Source organism: Erpetoichthys calabaricus, chromosome 9 (assembly GCF_900747795.2).
Source record: "Erpetoichthys calabaricus chromosome 9, fErpCal1.3, whole genome shotgun sequence".
Taxonomy (NCBI): Eukaryota; Metazoa; Chordata; class Cladistia; order Polypteriformes; family Polypteridae; genus Erpetoichthys; species Erpetoichthys calabaricus.
In genome coordinates this window covers 13648194-13671246 of record NC_041402.2, presented here as the reverse complement: position 1 = coordinate 13671246, position 23053 = coordinate 13648194, and the positions used below count along the sequence as shown (strand labels likewise).

Below are 23053 nucleotides of genomic sequence, written 5' to 3'. Positions count from 1 at the left end.
TTGTGGGTCAAAATTCATAATAACAAGTAACTTTAAACATTTAATTGATACAGTAAAGTATACTGGCACTTGATAATACAAAGCAGTTACATCCTTACCAACAATAGTCAATCAAATGCTGTGGGAGGACTGGGATGTAAACATGCTGCCAGTACATAGGATATAGCATTGCTGCAGAACCATGGACACAAGCAGTTAACTGCAAAACAAACAGAAGAAAAATATTTGAGTTAAACAAATATGAGGGAAAGGTCTGTATGACTGCAATTAACAAAAGCTGACTGAAATCAGTTAAGTGCTTCTGCAGGAGGGTTATTCTGAGATAATTAAATTTTAAATAGCAGCATTCAATTGAAGACACACAGTCAATGTAGGTAATATATCCTCATTCACAAAAATCTTCCATGATGCTACATCACTTAAGAAAAGAACAATAATAAAAAAAGGTGCAGAAATCACACAGCAAATCATAAGGAAGCAGAACATATTGTTAAACCAGCCTCCTGAAAATAATATTCTTCAAATCACTTGACAAAAATTGCTATATTTCTGATTAATTTTCAGTTATCAAGCTGGTTTTAACAAGCAGCAGTTCCACTCTGCTTAATAGAATAAAATGTTATCATTTTAAATTAAAAATAATATGTCAGCATTTTATGGAGTCATTACCATCATTATTTTACTATACCAAATTATTAATTTTGAAACAAATATGTCCTGTGTTTAAGCACTGAAATACATTGCATGCATTTGATTTTAATAGCAAAACCATGAAGAATACCAGACAAGATTTTGAAGTCCACTAAAGATTTCCATTTCTCTACATTTACAAAGATTTGGAGTTGACAACATGCACTTTTTTCTTTTAAAGTGTATTAAAAGCATATACAGAAACACATGGGGGGACAGGGGTTGGGGATATTCCAAAAGATCAAAACTTATAGAAATAGTACATTCTGAAGAAAGCACTATAATGGAAATGTAAACATTACAATTTATAAAAAACATTAATGATGGTCAAAAATATATTCCAAAGTATTTGAATGATCATATACTTATGAAAAGTTAAGTTTCCATTGAGTTTCCTCATTCTCCTCCACATTTAATGCAATTCTGTATTAAATACTAACATGGTATATAAATGTAATCTTTAGTCTCTGAATGTGAATGATACAAATGTTATGTCAATCAATAAAAAATAAATGTTCATAATAATACATAGAAAATTAGGCATAAGGTAAAAGTCAGCAAGTCATTGTTTTTGCCATGGCCTATGAACTACAATTCCAAGAACTAAAAATAAAAATGCTCATAATCAAATTTACTACAAAACGATTTAAACATGAAGTTCTTACTCTTAATCCACTCTTTGCTTTGTTAGTCATGCTTCTGTCTCCTGTGCCAAGTTAATCTATCTATTTACAGTATATATTACAACAGTATAAGATACAGAATTAACATCCAGTAACAGAGATCACTGTGCAAGTCTGTGACCCCTAGAAATATTGTAACAGTGAATCAAAAATACAATTTAAAGAGCTTCATACCATTCTGAATCCTCAATCTAGGGAGTAACCATGCATAATGAGACTGAAACTTGTTTCTGAGATCTACCTCACACAAGATCATATTACTATACAACAAGTCCCAAATGGAAACGTTATATAAAACAGCGAGTCCTCAATATTCTAGGGATAAAAAGACATACATCTTTCAAAGATCTATGGAAAAGGTTTAAAACCTGTGGCCTATCTTCTAGTGAAAAGTGAATTAATTGCCATATACCACTAATTAAGTCTTATTTTAACCCAAAAACTAACAAGATACTTTAAAAAGTAATTTGTATTAATAAGCAAGATAAATCTAACAATAAATGTCAATAAATATAGACATACACAGCAAAAGTGTAGCTCGATGAAGACATCAAAGAAATGACATCTATATTTTCAAATGTTTACTGCAGAATTATGATTTGTATACAGTATATCTCCGCTATTTTTGAGAGGCAAGATGCATTTTTGTGAATGCCAACAGCAAGTAACCTACACAGTGGCAATTTGTACTAAAAAGTCAGGATCTGGCCCCCTAAAAAGTTTGCATACAGCTTATTGCAACTAGTTGCTGCTCACGTCATCCATATCTAGAAGCAACAACGGATCCCCATGCTATCACATTACACAAATTATTTGAGTGTTTTTATGATTTTTTTATTGTGGAATAATGCGTTTTCTTTTTATTCTGGACACACCTCTTAAAAAAAGTTCTACTTTTGTCCCATTTGTCCCCAAACCTATTATTGACCATCACCTTTCTGAAAGTGAAGTCAGGACTTTTGCGGAGGTAAAAAAAAAAAAAAAAAAACTAAACAAAAAAACTGCAGTTTAATGCTTTTTTTTTTCTTTTTTTCCCAAAAATCTTTTGTAGCCTCCTGGGTGATTTTACAAAATGTCCCTGGAGTAATTTTGGCAGAACTCCCACTCCTGGGAACATTCACTACTATTTACAACCTCCTTTCCGTTTGGAGACTAAGGCTCCCATTGTAGTTTGGTGGAGTCTTAGAGCCTTAGAAACGGTTTTGTAGCCCCTACTAGACTGTTAGATGTCAAAAATTTTGTTTGACCTTTTCAAGAATTTCTTTACTTGTGGCATTATGTACTTTCTGGCTCTGAGGCTAAGGACCTGCGCTGGCATCCAGAAGGTTGCCGGTTCGAATCCCCATCACTGCCAAAAGAGATCCTACTCTGCTGGGCCCTTGAGCAAGACCCTTAACCTGTAATTACTCCAGGGGCGCTGTTCAATGGCCGACCATGTGCTCTGACTCCAAGGGGTATGCGAAAACTAACAAATTCCTAATATAAGAAATTGTATAAGGCGAAATAAAGAAAAAAAAAATTACTTTGATGGAAAAGGTTAAAATAAATGAGATTTATACTGAGCACAGCTGGTTGTTATCAGGCCTGGCTCAATCAGAATAAATATTTACTTCCAGAATTAACAGATGCCAATCATAAACAGGAAACTAAAAGCCTTATGGGAGTTGCTTTCTGTTTTGAAGGCAGGACTCCTGACCAATGTATTGGGGGAGAGGCAGGTCTTAAATTTATAACGCGACTCCTATGAGGTTTTCATTAATTTCCTATTTATAATTTGCTCTGTGTAATCCTGAAGTAACTCTTTACAATATCTTAGCCAAAAAGCACATTCTGAGCATAGGGCAGGACAACTGAAATGTGAAATGTTTCTTTTTTCCATGACGGTAAATCATATCATTGGTCACAATGGGATCACACTCTATCAGAAATATAGTTTCTCCACAAAAACATGTGAATCATTTTTTTTTTCTTGATCACCACTACAGACTACATGGGGTAAGTGGAATATAAAAAAACAAATTTTGGGTGGAGCACTGGAGTATTTAAAGGTTGGGATCATGCGCCAATAGTACATTGCCGCACCAACGGGACCCGAGCATTCCTTTTAAATAAAAAAAAGAAAAAATGAACAAGTACTTTTTTCTCCATCCCTGAATGTAATTCTAGGAGACATACACATTAAATAACAAATTACGGAATTTGCTAGAGGAAGTCATTATAGTTGGCTCAGTTTAGGGCTATAGTTTCACAACATTTTTTTATGCTTTGGCAGCAAACTGATAGGCAACCAAAGAGAACAATCTATAAAAGAAACATACATTCCCTACACTGAAGAAACTCAAACAAAAGGAATCTCAAAAAAAAACAAAACTAGGGCTGGTGAAATAACTAAAGAAATAATTATTAAATCTCTGAGGGCATTGCTACTTGTCCACTGTATGTCTCCATAAACGTTATATTTACCTTACAACAACTGTAATGGAAGAACTGATCAAAATGTCTTCGAGAAGACACACAAAATAAATCAATTTTCAAAGCATTATGACCTACATTATGATGAAGGTTCACTACATGTGTGAACAAGGTAGTGTAGTCTAACGGCTAAGGTGTTGGATTTTAAAACAAAGGTACACATTGATGTTTCTACAGTGAATCAAACACCTGCCCACATTTCATTCTAGAAAAAATTGAAGTGGTGATGCTGCCAGATTAACCACAAAAACCACATGTTAAATTAAGCAAATAAAAAAGAAGACTTCTAAACCAGATAGAACAGGCAAAAGGGCAAGCAATAAATACAATAAAAGTACAGCGATACCAGTATACATTTGGGGAAAAATTAAAGTTAGATTTCAGAAATCAATTGGTTCATTGTACACATGTTCAGTAAATGTATAAATCTAGAGTTTGTCCATGTTTGGCCTACTGCAGAAAAAAGACACATACTGCTATTGAAATAAAGTGTGATATTTTTTTCCCTATAACTGAATGTACAAAGTATCCAGCTAAAACATTTTTCATTATTCCAACAACTGAAGCCAAATATGCTCATGTTCAGTTGCCCACAAAAAATAAAACTCCAGCCCAAAATCTAGCCTACACAGTTCACCTTTTTGTGCTGTCTTAAGAAAAACAACTCAGTGCAGCAAAAATAAAGTTGCTAGCCTACAGCATGGACTTGGCAACTGTAGCTGCACTAGAAAATCAAATGTCCTTATTTTCATTTAGAACTACTAATATAGTATGTTTGCCCTGGATGGAAGTGGAAAAGTGCTCAGCATGTTAACCATTACATGCACCATTCAGAACATTATTGAGTATTGGAGACATTAGTTTAATGTATTATTTAAATGTATTAGTGCAGTAAGCTTTTACAAAGTGTAATAAGTTCTACTAGAATAGAAAACAGTTAGTTACAACAACAGTAGCCAATTCTTATTAAATTTGGCCCATACCTATTCCTCACATAATGACAACAAAAACAACAAACTACTCTCATGTATTATCAATAGTTTTATTTTGTTTTGGTCCATGAACTATATCCCTAAAAATTTGATTTCTATGACTTTAATTCTTTTTTTCACTACCTTAATATACCACATACAAGCATATCTTGTTTTACAATATATTCAGCAGTAGTTCCACAGGTACAAAGTACAAAAATGAAGTCTCTACTGACTTTAATTTTGATTCAGAAATAATGCAAACCACTTTAGTCGCAAATGAAAATGTATCAGCTGTCACTGCAGTTCTGCATTTTCCATGTCACTACTTTCAATGATTTTGTTCTTTCGTGCACATTTTCCAGCAATACTTCATGTGTAGCTGTGCAATAAGCTTTGTCACAGTAAGATCAACAAAAGGCTGCTTTCCGTAATGATAGAACCTGCTACAAATAATTCCCAGTGTCCTAAGCATGCATCCCAGCCCTACCATCCCAGGAACTATAGCTGCTAGGAGGGGGACGTGGCACTAAGAGTGATTCCTCATTACAGAAAGCATGCTGTTTTACAATCAGAGGGTGGATTTTCATGTTATAATGCCTTTTCAATCTCCATGAGGTACTGCTTTATTATCAACTAGTCATTAAGCCTGTTACAATAACGGGCGCTAGAACAGTAGTGCATAAACATTAGTAGGAACAGTCTCTATTAAATAGCAAGGGACTTTGACCTCATTCTTTTTGTTGGTCGTATTTTTCTTTCTTTCAGCCTTTCTTTTGTTGATGTTTACTTGCTGAGCTGACCATTCTTCGTGGGCTGCCGTCGTGTATTGTGTGTCTTTAATTTTCTGTGACAGTAATACTGTCTTTTACGTCTGCTGGCTTGTACGTCTGTAATATACCTTTAATTTTCTCTGGCGGTAATACAGGCGTGCGCGTCGGTAATATGCCTTTAATCTTCTCTGACAGTAATACTGGCTTGTATGTGGCTGTAATATGCGTCATTGTATTGTGTACCTTTAATTTCCTCTCGCAGTAATACTGGTTTGGATTTCCGTAAAACGTCTGTAACTTTCTCTGACAGTTATATCGCGCATCGCACCGTGCCCCGCGCATGCGCACTTCTCCAGAAGACACACACACTAACACCTGGACGCACACAGGGATTTTATTAAAGAGGATAATAAGTATTTAAGCAAAATGTACACACCTGTGGTTTGGTTTACTTTAAATTATTTAGATTTTGTGATTTGAAGTACAGTAAAATTGCTTTGCTATCATTATTCTAATAACTTTGAAAAAAATTTCCTGCAAAATAAGTAACATCATTTGTAAAATAATTAACAAAATATGTATTTTACAAATTTCCCATTAACGGACACTTTTCAGTTGAAGTTCCAACTTATTCAATTTCGTTGTTCCTTTGTAAAAGTGACAATGACAATAAAGATCTATCTATCTATCTATCTCTTATATACAAAATCAGAACCTATATAATATACATACATTACATCAAAATCTTGTAAAGTAATACTTATACGTTTACTACTTACTGCTTTTAACTAGCATTTGAAAGGTTTTAAAAGTGTAATCAGATGATTAAATCAAAGTATCTCAAAATATAATTATATTATATGGATTTAATTAATTAATGTTTAAATCCAAAGCTACTTAATAAATCAGAGTAATTCAGAAGTGTCCCATTAAAAATGTTTATGTATGCTTGTGAAGTAACTGGTTTAATGTCTTTCAGTGAGTTTGAATCAAAAAAAAGTCCAGTATTGAAATTGGGCTGTGAGGTTTAACAGCCAGTAGAGGATGTTTCATGGTGTTTCTGTGCTTTGTGTCACAGACTGTCATTTTTTTAAAATTCTGTATTATGTTGTTGGCATTCTTACAATGTTCCCGGGATTCAAGATGGCTATTATATAATAATGTTATTGTGATGTGGTTATGTGACACAAAAGGGAACTGTCCAGTGGTGAACGTCTGGGGTCACCACAGCATGATCATGCTGCCACAGCGGTCATTTTTGCACTGTTCTAATAGCATGTCTACACGATGGCAAGATTTTCAGCTTTTTTCCCTTTTTTTGATTCAATACATTTAACATTTAATTTCAATGGGACATTTAATTTGTACCTTTCACATATACACACAGCTGGTATAAAAACAGAAAGTTCAGTTCACTGTATCACAATACTTTATACAGTGCATCCGGAAAGTATTCACAGCACATCACTTTTTCCACATTTTGTTATGTTACACCCTTATTCCAAAATGCATTAAATTCATTTTTTTCCTCAGAATTCTACACACAACACCCCATAATGACAACGTAAAAAAAGTTTGAGACTTTTGCAAATTTATTAAAAATGAAAAAATTGAGAAAGCACATGTACATAAGTATTCACAGCCTTTGCCATGAAGCTCGAAATTGAGCTCAGGTGCATCCTGTTTCCCCTGATCATCCTTGAGATGTTTCTGCAGCTTCATTGGAGTCCACCTGTGGTAAATTCAGTTGATTGGACATGATTTGGAAAGGCACACACCTGTCTATATAAGGTCCCACAGTTGACAGTTCATGTCAGAGCACAAACCAAGCATGAAGTCAAAGGAATTGTCTGTAGACCTTTGAGACAGGATTGTCTCAAGGCACAAATCTGGGGAAGGTTACAGAAATATTTCTGCTGCTTTGAAGGTCCCAATGAGCACAGTGGCCTCCATCATCCGTAAGTAGAAGAAGTTCAAAACTGCCAGGACTCTTCCTAGAGCTGGCCGGCCATCTAAACTGAGCAATCGGGGGAGAAGGGCCTTAGTCAGGGAGGTGACCAAGAACCCGATGGTCACTCTGTCAGAGCTCCAGAGGTCCTCTGTGGAGAGAGGAGAACCTTCCAGAAGGACAACCATCTCTGCAGCAATCCACCAATCAGGCCTGTATGGTAGAGTGGCCAGACGGAAGCCACTCCTTAGTAAAAGGCACATGGCAGCCCGCCTGGAGTTTGCCAAAAGGCACCTGAAGGACTCTCAGACCATGAGAAAGAAAATTCTCTGGTCTGATGAGACAAAGATTGAACTCTTTGGTGTGAACGCCAGGCGTCACGTTTGGAGGAAACCAGGCACCGCTCATCACCAGGCCAATACCATCCCTACAGTGAAGCATGGCAGTAGCAGCATTATGCTGTGGGGATGTTTTTCAGCGGCAGGGACTGGGAGACTAGTCAGGATAAAGGGAAAGATGACTGCAGCAATGTACAGAGACATCCTGGATGAAAACCTGCTCCAGAGTGCTCTTGACCTCAGACTGGGGCGACGGTTCATCTTTCAGCAGGACAACGACCCTAAGCACACAGGCAAGATATCAAAGGAGTGGCTTCAGGACAACTCTGTGAATGTCCTTGAGTGGCCCAGCCAGAGCCCAGACTTGAATCCGATCGAACATCTCTGGAGAGATCTTAAAATGGCTGTGCACTGACACTTCCCATCCAACCTGATGGAGCTTGAGAGGTGCTGCAAAGAGGAATGGGCAAAACTGGCCAAGATTAGGTGTGCCAAGCTTGTGGCATCATATTCAAAAACACTTGAGGCTATAATTGCTGTCAAAGGTGCATCGGCAAAGTATTGAGCAAAGGCTGTGAACACTTATGTACATGTGATTTCTCAGTTTTTTTATTTTTAATAAATTTGCAAAAACCTCAAGTAAACTTTTTTCACGTTGTCATTATGGGGTGTTGTGTGTAGAATTCTGTGGAAAAAAATGAATTTAATCCATTTTGGAATAAGAGGTTGTAACATAACAAAATTTGGAAAAAGTGATGCGCTGTGAATGCTTTCCGGATGCACTGTACATCTCTGAAAAACATATATTGGATAAACTCATCTTCATATTGCTTCACCCATACTTTTAACACATATAAAATTGCTTTAAATGTTACTTTTTAAGGTGTTAGAACTGAATTTAAATCAAAAGTAGGTGTTTTGGATCACACAAACATAATGCTTGTCTGTCTGATATGTTTGTTGTTCCACAAAAGAATGAAAATAGGAAAAAGAGGAGACTAGACAGTCACCAGCACTGTCTTACGATGAGCCTGAGATACTTCCTTACTACAGCTAGAAATATTTTGAGTAATCTGACATCCCTGATGTGATATTAAGCACCTATAGTCATTACGTGTCTCTTGCTTCCTGACTCAAAGTTGTGTAGTGTGATGTTACCTTTAATGAAATTATGACCATCAACTACATACATAAATACAAAGAGTCCAAAAAATTATTGTAGTGCGACCCAAAAAAATATATCTACTTTCACGCCGAATTAACAAATAAAAGTTAAGAATTCTGGGAAAAAATTAAAGAATAATGAAAACAAAGGAAAAACCCTAAATACTCTTTACATCATTTATTCCATTCAGATAATTCACTTTAACAAAGGAGTTTTATATATTGTAAATTCCTATTTATGAAAGGATCCATCCTATATAAGTAAAAATAAAACTTGTGTTTCTAGTCCAGTACTTTAACTTCTTAGTCACTCAGCTAGGCAAGGATCACAACTAACACTTAAAGACTATTTATCATATTCTGAATGAACTGAAATTCATAAAATTTAAACATAAATGGACGCTTATTGTTATACAAGCTTGCTATGTAACTCAGTCAAAACCAAGATTTTTATTATTCTTTTTTTACGGTTTTGTTTCCAGCCACTGATGTTGAATGCATTCATTATGCTGCTGATATAATCTGCATATTATCCATCTTTGTAACCCAGATTGTGCTCTTGTAATAAAGACCATGCCTGCCTTTGTTGCTCTTTAACCATAGGCTCCTTTCAAGGCAACATCACATCAGTGGACTTACCATTGTGGGATATGTTTTTTCTTCTCTTTTCTCCTGTTAGCAAAGCCCCAAACTGAGAGAGCGGGAGATGAAAGCACGGATCACAACAGACTTGTTGTTTTACCCAGAGGCAAGAAAGCATAGAGCATACTGCTAAAACAGTACTACAAATATAAAATGTATTCTCAAGATGGACCAAAAACTATTCAGCTAGGCCTCATAAAGAAACAAAAGCTGACAGAGACAGTTTCAGCTAGACATCTGTAATTATAAACTTTTGAAAAGATGCAAAGATGATCAAGAAACTCGTTCAGTGTCAATTGTTGGCCAAATATAATATGCATCATTAAAAAATCTTGTACACAATATAAAAATAAAAAATACTTACTGTATTGTGTATGTATATAGAAATACTTTCAATACAAAATCTGACACACTTTAACCATATTTTGTCCAACAGCTTAACAGGCTCACAGAGGGAGGAAGCCAAACCCAACAGCATTAAACCCATGGCAGAAAGCAACAGACATAGTCATAGGTCCATGGTCCATCAGAGCACATATTAAAGCTTACACCCACTAACCTAATTTTAATATCTCTTCTGTAATGATCAAGTGCTTGTCTTCTGCAGCCAAGTTTGCATGTTTTTGGGCTAGCAATAGGCTTCAATGACAAAATTATATATGAATAAGAAAGGCCATTGGAAGCATGTTCCTGTGAAACGGTAACTTGTCAAACAAGATCACGGTCATGTAACCTCTTAGTTGTTGCCCCGCCCTACTTACAACCATATTCAAACAAGATCATGGTCATCTAAAAAGCGAAGAAGAAAGAGCAGATCTAAAACAATTGATAAGCTAAAGATGACACGACCACGACTAAGGAAAGAAGAAAGAGCAGCACGTCAAAAAAAGACCCAAAACCGCTGGAGACACAGTAGAACTTAATAAAGACGTTCAAAAATGGTGGCACCATACACATGCAGAGAAGGTTAAAGATTATGGAAGCAGTGGAATTCGAAAGGCTCAAAAAAAAAAAAAAAAAAAAAAAAACGGTGCCATACACATACAGAATAAGTTCAAAAATATGGCAGTACTAAAATTCGAAAGTGTCAAAAAACAGACAGTACAGATCGTATTCGCAATAACAAGCGGACATTATTACTCGGTGAAATAACGAAACAGCAAACATTGATCAAATATATAGACATAAGGGGATATGTCGGAAGTATGTAGATATTGTAAGGCTTTAAAGTGTAGATCGGTGATGTTGTGTTGCCATCAGGGAAAAGTACTGCTACTTCCCAATGAAGAGGCGTTTCCGCAAGAATTAAAAGATTTGTTGTTTGGTCAACAGGAAATCAACAAACACAACAGGCAAAATATACGCATCTATAATACTCGTTTCACGTTAGCATCATTCAATGCACAAACTGTTGATTAAACAATAAAGGACCATACACTATGAGAATCTGTGGTCCTGCAAGAATTAAAGCGTTGGCAAGTTTAATTTCGAAAAAAAAACACAATTTGGTCAGGTGTATATTTATGATCACGGAGAAGCGCTGCAACATAGAATCGAAAGAGTTAAACGATCCGACGCACTAGAAATTATACAGCCAATAATGGATACAAATCCATACGTCCAAAAGTATCGCACTTTACACAACATTTATTTAGAGAACATGGACAAAGAAATTGCCTTGTATTTCTATCTGAATCTGAAAGATCACAGTCGCATTTATAATAAACCAACATGTGATGAATTGTCAGCGGTAATAATTTTGAAAGACAGAGATATCAAAGACAGAGTAGATATTTGTGTAAATCCAAAGGCAAAGCACGATTCATCATTTCTGTCAAATGCATCGCCACATTCAGATCCTTTACTCTTTCCTTTGCTTTTCCCAGATGGCGAAACAGGACTGTCGTACAATATGAAAAGAACGCATTCAGAAAAACACCCATACAATATTTTGGGTCCAAATTAGCAATATGTTCCCATGTATTTAACCCACTTCTATCATCTCAACATCTATCGCAACATTACATTATTAATGCATATCTAAATGTCGAAGCTAATAGTCCCTTCTTTATTAAATCGAATCAAGCTAAACTTAGAATGTAACATATGCAAGGGCTCATTGACCACGTTCAAAATTCAAATATCAATAGTCCAGACAAATTTAAAATAGGTAAAGCAGTAATATTACCTTCATCATATCAATGTAGTCTAAGAGCATTGCAACAGTTGTACCATGATGCAATGGCAATATCCCGAACTATCGGTCGGCCAGTGATATTTATTACAATGACGTGCAATCCACAATGGCCAGAAATCCGCAGCTTCTTGAGAACAATGCCACTGGCTACATCAGCTCTGGATATTCCCACTTTCGTAAGTAGATTGTTTTATCAGAAAGTCTTATTTTTATTGAATGAATTCGAAATGGTGTTCAGGCAAATCAGAGCATACATTTACACCATCGGATTTCAAAATCGGGGTTTGCCTCACATGCATTTATTGGTTACTTTGCAAAATAAATTATTAACTGCTGATTATGTGGATCGGTTTGTCTGTGCTGAGATTCCAAACCTGTCCTGAATTATGGTACAAAGTCATTAAGCACATGTCTCATTGACCACATTTAAAAGATTCAGTATTTTGGAACTCAAAATAATGAGTGTTTAAAGAAATTTGCACGGATGTTTTAAAATAAAAAGTGAACATAATGCATATGTAACAATTCCCATGAAAACAAAATAAATAAATTGTATTTCCACTGGTCCAAACACGGGGGTTGACGAGCAAAGCGAGTCTCCTATTGTGTGTGTGTGTATATATATATATATATATATATATATATATATATATATATATATATATATATATAGTAATATGAAAAAGTTTGGGAAACCCTCTTAATTCTTTGGATTTTTGTTAATCATTGGCTGAGCTTTCAAAGTAGCAACTTCCTTTTAATATATGACATGCCTTATGGAAACAGTAGTATTTCAGCAGTGACGTTAAGTTTATTGGATTAACAGAAAATATGCAATAAGCATTATAACATAATTAGAGAGGTGCATAAATTTGGGCACCCCAACAGAGATATTACATCAATACTTAGTTGAGCCTCCTTTTGCAAATATAACAGCCTCTAGATGACTCCTATAGCCTTTGATGAGTGTCTTTCTCATCACCCTGCGATACAGATGCTCTTTGTGCAAATTGCGCTGAATTGTAGACCCATATACAGATATACCATCTGCAGCAAAATGTTCTTGCAGGTCTTTGGAGGTGATCTGTGGGTTGTCTGTCACCATTCTCACAATCCTGTGCATATGCCGCTCCTGTATTTTTCTTGGCCTGCCAGACCTGCTGAGTTTAACAGCAACTGTGCCTGTGGCCTTCCATTTCCTGATTCCATTGCTTACAGTTGAAAATGACAGTTTAAACCTCTGAGATGGCTTTTTGTAGCCTTCCCCTAAATCATGATACTGAACAATCAAAGTAATCAGCATTGAGCAGTGACAGGCATTCAAATCAGCAAAATTACAAGGGGACCCACATTTGTGCACAGCCAGTTTTTCACATTTGATTTAATTTCATACAACTAAATACTGCGTCATGAAAAATCTTTGTTCAGAAAACACCCCAGTACTCAGATGTTCCTAGGAAATGAAAGACATACCACTGTTATCTTTTTTGTTAAAAGTAGAGTCAATTATTATGCAGGCTGAGAGGGGTTCCCAAACTTTTTCATATGACTGTATATCTATATACATATATCTATATCAAAGCAAATTTCCGCATAAGAAATAATGGAAACAATTCATATAAAAATGTAAAAATACATAAAACAAATTAACCAGCACTTTACCTTTAAAAAGAATCATGACTGGTGTGAGTGAGTTTCTAAACTCTTTTGGGATCCACCCAATGGGATGACACGTGGAAAAGTGTCCCGAACCAACCGCAGGCTCCCAGCACTGTAGCAGTTCGCCGTAAAAGACGAATCCGAAAAGATCGCGGACATGTTATAAGCGCCTGCCGTTGATGGGTGATACAAGGAAAATTATAAATGCAGGGCACAGTATTACTTGCCTACTAACCTGGCCCAGACCCTGCCTGATTGCTGTGTCTGTGTATAGGAGAGTGTCAGATCCCGCTACAATAAATAACAGTGCTGTTCCTGTTTCAAGCTGAATAAAGCTGGTGTTGTTAAAGTACTGAGACTCAGCTTCGTGTTTTGGGGTGCAAGACAAGGACTCACACGTTACAACACACACATGGTCACAATGCTGTAGTAAACAGTATGCAGTCGTATGGATGTTGACTATATGAGTGAGGCACGCCGACTGAGCCTCAGAATGGGAGACAATTACCCACAATCCCGCAGTGTGAGAGAGAGAGAGAGAGAGAGAGAGAGAGAGAACCATCAGCTCAGTTGTGATCACGTGACGCTCAATAGACAAAGCGTATATGGACTACTCGTATTGCAAGACCTCGCTCGTTTATCAAGTCAAAATTTATTAAAAATTTTTGCTCATCTTGCAAAACACTCGCAGACCAAGTTACTCGTAATCCAAGGTTCCACTGTGTGTATATATACAAAGGCAAAGTACACCCATTACTGACAGAAAGAAAGACATTAAGCTTTACATTTGAGATTTACCACACTGTTGTGTGTTTTTTTTAGTAACTATGGCAAGAGCAAAAGCCCAACAACATTTATTAAGTTAAATACAGCAATTGCAGAGTGACATTTACAGATTGAAAAATAAAATGTGAAAAGGCCTGATCCATCTGTTCATGTAATGTAAAGTGTTTGAATTAATCACAATCCATGTCAAAAGGAATTTACTAAGCATATAAATGATGCCTCAAGCAGTACTCTGTATAAGCAAATGACTTAATCTACATCACTCCATACTGAAATGATTGACAAAGATTCAACCTTCATTAGTTCTTTAAAGTTATTAGTAGACCATCACATCAGGCAATGCAACAGGCCACTTAACACAAAAGAAAACAACACATGGATGACATGTAGAACAAATCAGTAGGCTGTGTTACCAAGTAATACAGAAGGTGCTTTAATTCTAATCAGCTCCAGTTCTGCTGCTGCCATTTCGCCACTTCTTGTTTCTGTGTTTTCGCAAGAATGTGCAAAACAAAAAGAAAGTAGGGATCTATAATGATTAATTTAACTTTCCTTACTAATTTCAGGAAACCTCCTTCTCATCTCAGATTTTTATGCATCTATATCTACATTAACAATACATATGCGCTTTCCTAGTGAAAACAGGAAAAAAGAAACTTTTAAGAGGACTAAATAACACATTTCAAATGTTTATTGCAGGGATCTTGCTGCTACATACCATGTAACTGGAATGCTTTTTTATGATGTTACCTTTCAAATTTTGAGATCTGATTAGTGTTTTTGAATTGAAGATAAGTGGTATGGGGGCACTCTGGACATTTAGTATGACTCTTATAACTCTGAAGGAAGGAGAGAGGGAGAGAAAGAGATAATACAAACAGATTGGTCTCATATGGAGAACTGTACGAACACATAAAGTGTTTGCTAATTTCCTCTTTCCAGAATGTAATTGTATTTTTGAAATTTCATGATGTGGATGCAATCTTCACTCTTAGTTTAGAGAAAGCCAAATCCTTTTATTTAAAAAGTTACAAAGAACTGTGAGAGAGTTCACATGCTATGAAAGCATGAATCCCATTTTGCAAAAGTCACAGGATGCTTTTTAAACCACAGCCCAAGTTGTTCTAAGACATTTCCTGCATTTATACCCCTCAGGCAAAATGGCAATATTACACTTTGATGAATTGAAATGCAAAACATGTTATACATTAGTAAAAGGTGTATTTGTATACAAGCTAACAGAGCGTGTCTTTGAGGAGGACAGTTTAACAACCTGATCAATAAGACCTGATAACATCAAGGCTTGCCCAAGCAGCTCCAAAAAAGGAGTTTAGAATGAGTCACAAAATGCAATAAGGCTTACTTCATAAACTCTGGACACGGATTCCTGCTTCAAGTTTGATTTTCTTTCCCAATGGATAGCAGATAAGAGCTGAACATGTCATCTTAAAGTTAATTGCTTAGGAATCCAGTTTGAATAGGATTTTATCTTTTTTTTTTCAGGACTATTTCAAAGTAGAAACTATGAAACTAAACAATGTGAAAAAAACAGTAAATATATACAGTAAATAGCAGTGTAGCAGATTATACATAGTATACAGTGGAGTACTTTAAAAAACTGCTGAAAGCACATTACTTTAACATGGCCTTCTCATAACTTCACTTTAATTTAATCCTGATACTCTGTATAATCAATTCATTATAATAACTATTCATGGTGGCTCTAAAATCCGTACTAACCCCTACTCTCTCTTCTGTTTCTTTTCCCGTTTTTTTGTGGTGTTCACCACCACCACCTAATCAAAGCATCATGATGTTCCTACATTGATGGATTAAAAGCCAGAAGTCTGCATGACCATCATCATCAAGTCCTTCCAGTGGGAACCCTAAATACAAAGAGGACTGTTTCATTTATGTTAGGTAGAATGCTCAGAGGGGCCTGGGCAGTCTCATGATCTGGAACCCGTGCAGATTTTATTTTTTTCTCTCCAGCCGTCTAGAGTTTTTTTTTTTTTTTTTCTGTCCCCCCTGGCCATTGGACCTTACTCTTACTCTATGTTAATTAATGTTGTCTTATTTTAATTCTTCCTTTGTCTTTTATTTTTCTTTTCTTCATCATGTAAAGCACGTTGAGCTACATTATTTGTATGAAAATGTGCTATATCAATAAATGTTGTTGTTGTTGTTGTTATACACATAGTTGTCTTATGAACATTTGTGTATAGTATTTACAACTTAAAAGCTTCCATTGTATTCTTCAGTTCATGCAAATACTTTTAAACTTGCTTAATCTAAGTCACAATTTCACAGCAGTCTCAAACACAGGCTGAGAAACAAACCTGAACAAGCCACCAATTTTTAGAAAACCATTGGCTTGATGAATGCACATAACATTTATTATGAATTATTCTATTTCCCTGTTCCTGTTTATTTTTGTTTTTCTTTTCTGACATTTATCAGTATCATTTTAATTTCCAACTTCTCTTTGGAATGGAAAGTAGCCTTACAGCACCTGAGAAATGTGACGTCATTATAGTCTAAACTCAGAGTTGGTCAATTCACGCAAACCAATACTCCACTAGATGACTATAACATCACAAATTCTCCTGCCATTGCCTCCACAAAAAGAAATATGAAAACAGTATTACAGATGAGTTTCAAATTTAAAGGATCAGCTAAACCAATAAATTAAAAAAAATGTACATTTAGAATACACAAAGAGAGACTGAGAAGCTGAATGGTCCATAATGACGAAATGCTGGGCCCTCAGGAGTTTGGTTTTATCTACTGAATTAAATGTTGTACTGATTTACTTTCAGTTTTGTTTGATGGTTTTGTAGTTCATGATCTATGCGCTCAGTGCTCAGAACAAATCTTTGGTGAAAATCACTTTATAAAATTTAATTGCTGTGTTGCATTTTAGAAACTATCCATCACAGGGATTTACATTACATAATGCTTTATAAAGCTAAAAATTGCCAATGTAGGCTGTGTTAAGAAGTACATTTAAAAGTCATTTCAAATGCAAGGTAAAATGTAAAATTACTAAGACTGTGTAAAGACCCTGCAAACATATTGGCATCTAGTCAAAATTAAAAAAATAAATAAATAAATACACTAAATGTACGTGGGAGTTGATTGATATTAAAACAGCAAAGGAAAGTCAGTGCCAGTATGGAAGGTCAAAAGAATTAGACACAAAGATACCAGCTTTAAAATGAGAGGAAGGCAATAATATTAGCACAAAAATCTGCACAAGTTACACATGAGCTCTCAGATTCAAAATGCTGAATCTGAGTCAAAAAAGTATAAAGAATCATAAAAAGAAAGGAATAGCTTTCTCCCGCTGATGAAAGAAACAAACAAACTTTTAAGTGATTAGACAAAAATAAAAAAAATTAAAAAATGAAACACTGACTGACGGAACATTGAAGTGAAAAACAAATGAGCATTAGTGTGAAAAGCAGGACGGCTGCACATGAGTGAGTACTTCGACAATGTATCTTCATTTCAAAGAAAAGGGGCAGCACACTCAAAAGAGAGAAATATACATAAAGACGTTATGTCAAGGGAGACATGCGACAGTAAAAACACAAGAGACCTTTAAAAATCTGTTTGGGAACTTTTGTAGACAGTACTAGACCAAAACATAAAAAGTTTAATTAGGCTTAAAAAAGCAAGCTTTGATGGACCAAATGGCCTTTTCTACTCGTTACATTTTGATATTCTTTTAGTTTAAAATGCCCTTACGACTTCTGTCAAGCTAGGCAATCCATAACTAATAGCACGCATGTCTGTCTCAGCGAGCCCAAATGGATCAATTTCTGCAAAAAAGAAAATCAGTTCCTTTGAACTTTCTACTAATTAAACTCAGCAAGTGAGTGCTTTTTTTATATATGAAACCTGTTTGAAAGCACCCTGCTTGCAACAAGTTATATTATTAAACATAATACCTAATTAAAATGCAAGTTCAAGAAAATGATCCCATCAAAATCTCACTCTGCAGGGAGCAAAGAAAATCAGTCGGTGTAAATTTTGCCCAAAGTCCTTAGTGACAATGAATATTCATCATAAAGAAATTCTCAATCTCTTTTAATTCCATCAAAAGTGTTGTGCCTTGCAGTGGTTGTCTATTCAGAAACAAGTAAACAAAGCTTAATTCACTTTAAACGAATAGAAGATAATGCAGTTCACACCTTTAGGATCGCAGTAACACATTTTTAGAGTGACACTATATAATAACTGTGAAGCAGTCTATGGTACAGATCAGTCATTTCGACTGTTGTTGATACTTAGATGTTACATTTTGAAGAAACAGACCAAATTCATGGTCTCTAACTTATACTATGAAGTGGCAAAAGCAATATTCACTATGGCTGTCCTGACTGTTTGCCATTCCAAAAACTGCACACAGTGTGAACTCCATCCATCCATCCATCCAGGGCAGGAGCCTATCCTGGGTGCAAGGCTAGTACAGTGTTAAAGTACCAAAAGCACTAAACCTTATTCTTAAATTCTGTTGCTTGCACTCCCACCTCTGACATACTTGTAGACCCTAAGCTTGTAACCTATTTGAGTTTCAAATACAAATAAACAATCATGCTATATCCTGAAATTGTCTCTTCAGATTATGACATCAACATATATAAAATAAAAGACATGTTAACAATAACCTACAGTGGTGTGAAAAACTATTTGCCCCCTTCCTGATTTCTTATTCTTTTGCATGTTTGTCACACAAAATGTTTCTGATCATCAAACACATTTAACCATTAGTCAAATATAACACAAGTAAACACAAAATGCAGTTTGTAAATGGTGGTTTTTATTATTTAGGGAGAAAAAAAAATCCAAACCTACATGGCCCTGTGTGAAAAAGTAATTGCCCCCTGAACCTAATAACTGGTTGGGCCACCCTTAGCAGCAATAACTGCAATCAAGCGTTTGCGATAACTTGCAATGAGTCTTGTACAGCGCTCTGGAGGAATTTTGGCCCACTCATCTTTGCAAAATTGTTGTAATTCAGCTTTATTTGAGGGTTTTCTAGCATGAACCGCCTTTTTAAGGTCATGCCATAGCATCTCAATTAGATTCAGGTCAGGACTTTGACTAGGCCACTCCAAAGTCTTCATTTTGTTTTTCTTCAGCCATTCAGAGGTGGATTTGCTGGTGTGTTTTGGGTCATTGTCCTGTTGCAGCACCCAAGATCGCTTCAGCTTGAGTTGACGAACAGATGGCCGGACATTCTCCTTCAGGATTTTTTGGTAGACAGTAGAATTCATGGTTCCATCTATCACAGCAAGCCTTCCAGGTCCTGAAGCAGCAAAACAACCCCAGACCATCACACTACCACCACCATATTTTACTGTTGGTATGATGTTCTTTTTCTGAAATGCTGTGTTCCTTTTACGCCAGATGTAACGGGACATTTGCCTTCCAAAAAGTTCAACTTTTGTCTCATCAGTCCACAAGGTATTTTCCCAAAAGTCTTGGCAATCATTGAGATGTTTCTTAGCAAAATTGAGACGAGCCCTAATGTTCCTTTTGCTTAACAGTGGTTTGCGTCTTGGAAATCTGCCATGCAGGCCGTTTTTGCCCAGTCTCTTTCTTATGGTGGAGTCGTGAACACTGACCTTAATTGAGGCAAGTGAGGCCTGCAGTTCTTTAGACGTTGTCCTGGGGTCTTTTGTGACCTCTCGAATGAGTCGTCTCTGCGCTCTTGGGGTAATTTTGGTCGGCCGGCCACTCCTGGGAAGGTTCACCACTGTTCCATGTTTTTGCCATTTGTGGATAATGGCTCTCACTGTGGTTCGCTGGAGTCCCAAAGCTTTAGTAATGGCTTTATAACCTTTACCAGACTGATAGATCTCAATTACTTCTGTTCTCATTTGTTCCTGAATTTCTTTGGATCTTGGCATGATGTCTAGCTTTTGAGGTGCTTTTGGTCTACTTCTCTGTGTCAGGCAGCTCCTATTTAAGTGATTTCTTGATTGAAACAGGTGTGGCAGTAATCAGGCCTGGGGGTGGCTACGGAAATTGAACTCAGGTGTGATACACCACAGTTAGGTTATTTTTTAACAAGGGGGCAATTACTTTTTCACACAGGGCCATGTAGGTTTGGATTTTTTTTCTCCCTAAATAATAAAAACCATCATTTAAAAACTGCATTTTGTGTTTACTTGTGTTATATTTGACTAATGGTTAAATGTGTTTGATGATCAGAAACATTTTGTGTGACAAACATGCAAAAGAATAAGAAATCAGGAAGGGGGCAAATAGTTTTTCACACCACTGTATGTAATATATTTTTGTAGTATCATATTACTATATAGGTTAATAATAATGAGAGCACATCAGACTGGGTTTATGTATTTGTATTACTTTGCTTATGTATTTAAATTCATTCATTTTGAAACTGATTATTCCAGTCCTTATTGGGAAGATGCCTGCCCTGACAGAAAAATGTATAGGCAGGAACCCGGATGGGGTGTCAATCTAGTAACACAAGCCTCCATGGCCACAATATGGTTTCATTTAACAACTAGAAATTGTAGTAAGAAAATGTCTTTGGTATGTCAGACAGAATCAGTTCAGAAGCCATTATACAGTCTCCACTTTCATACACACAACTTTATTACAGCTAAGTAAAATAAGGGCCCAAGCTTTAGGTGAAGGGATGGATTCTCTCCATGTCAGTTAATGAATCAATATCATTATTCAGTATTTGCATTATTTTTATTTAGGTGTCTGTCAGTACACATGAAACAACTCTGCTTCCAGTGGACCAGCTTTGTTGAAATTGGGAACAATTATTCTTCAAAAAATATTTGTCAGAAAGTATCTTTTTCTATCATAAAAGAGGAAAACATTTATCTTGAGAGTTTATCTCAGGTGGCACGGTGGAGCAGTGGTAGTGCTGCTGCCTCGCAGTAAGGAAACCTGGGTTCACTTCCCGGGCCCTCCCTGCATGGAGTTTGCATGTTCTCCCCGTGTCTGTGTAGGTTTCCTCCGGGTGCTCCGGTTTCATCCCACAGTCCAAAGACATGCAGGTTAGGTCCATTGGCGATTCTAAATTGTCCCTAGTGTGTGTGTGTGTGTGTGTGTGTGTGTGTGTGTGTGTGTGCCCTACAGTGGGATGGTGCCCTGTCTGGGGTTTGTTTCCTGCCTTGTGCCCTGTGTTGGCTGGGATTGGCTCCAGCAGACCCCTGTGACCCTGAAGTTAGGATAAAGCGGTTTGAATAATGGATGGATGGATGGAGTTTATCTCAACTTGAGTGTTTTCCTGTTTTTTTACATCCAACAGCTAGGTATGATGTCAAAAAAATCCCCAGAGATGTGTGTGGCTGAGAACTCACAATCAGTTGCTTGCAGTCTTAAATGTAGATTTTGAATCTACAACAGGTACTTCAGTTTAAGAATTATGAATTACAATTATAAAAAGACTCTCCAAAATCAACAACTAGAAATAGGACAGTAATTGCCATAATTTTGATGTTACCTGACTTTGCATCTGGTGTCTGAGAAAGCTATTTCAGTCAACATAAGCCTATTTGGCCTCGAGTTTGACTGCATGATGTGAAATACTTTTTAAAAATCATGTTTTTCATGTTCTCTGTTAACAGATATAATTACATTCTATTATCACTGTAATGATAATAATAATTACTGTCTTGGATGAAGTAAATAAACAGAAATGAAAAAGTCCTCAAACAATCCTGTCTCCTCGGAATTTGTCATTTCCAAATATACTCTATAATAACGGACAGCATGTGTATCACAAGTTTAAATGCCACAATATAATCAGGCCATTTCTGCAATATACCATTTAAGAATCTCTCAAAATGAATGAGAGACACCAATGGGGAGACCGGATTCTAGAGATATGAGATTTGCACTCTATCTATTAATTTCCTAAACACACTTACACAGTTCAAAGCTGCAGGTAGCCTGCGCCAAATCCGGCAATATCGAGAACAATGCAAGAAGTAATTCTGGATAGGGTGCCAGGGCCACACTCATGTAGACACCAAGCCATTTTGCAGTTGCCAAATAACCCAACATGCTTAATCAAATAAGACATTATGATTCTCTTGGCTTTGAAAATTAAAATGCCATCATGTTCAAGTACAGTGTAGCCTTCAAGGATTGTTAAAGTTAAAAGCTTTTCTTGACCAAATAATGGAGCGTGGGGGGTCATGTGTCTAAATCAATTTGATATTATTATTATTTGTTACTAAGCATTCTGAAAAGATGCTATTTGTGCTTATTTTACTTTAATGCATTGGTATGAAAGCTTACATATGCACCCAAATGGGCACTGGTAATATATGTTTAAACTGTGACCTTTTGGTTACAATTTAGCTCCTTAAGCACCAGAAGACCTCACATATCATAACTTATAATATTCTCATACCCACACATGCATGCGTTTCTTGCCTTGCATGGGGACAAGGGAAGAAAAAGTCCTAGACTGTCCATTACAGGGCCATCTCACACATCTATCCAAACTTACACCAGCCCAACCTGGAATCACCAGTCAACCTAAACCACAATGTCTTGTTGTAACCAGACAAAAATCCATCAGGATTTAAAACCAGGGGACTACAGCATTACTACTTCACAGCTATGTGTCTGCTGCAGATTTTGGGTAGGATGACAGAAGTGGTGGGTAAAGTCGAAGAGAGTTTTGGTTGAAAGGTAGCATTTTAATAATCATGATCAGAAATGAAA

The 23053-nt window shown here is 36.3% G+C and overlaps 1 protein-coding gene across 6 annotated transcripts in view; it reads right to left on the bottom strand.

The window, feature by feature from the left end:
* The window catches only part of dennd1a (DENN/MADD domain containing 1A), a 1314459-nt gene that overhangs the window by 610265 nt on the left and 681141 nt on the right, over window positions 1-23053 (bottom strand). For all 6 annotated transcript variants that reach the window (XM_051931936.1, XM_051931935.1, XM_028809158.2 and 3 more), the window contains exon 10: window positions 99-199. In XM_051931936.1, the coding sequence (XP_051787896.1) occupies window positions 99-199 (101 nt within the window). The remainder of the gene's footprint in view (window positions 1-98; window positions 200-23053) is intronic.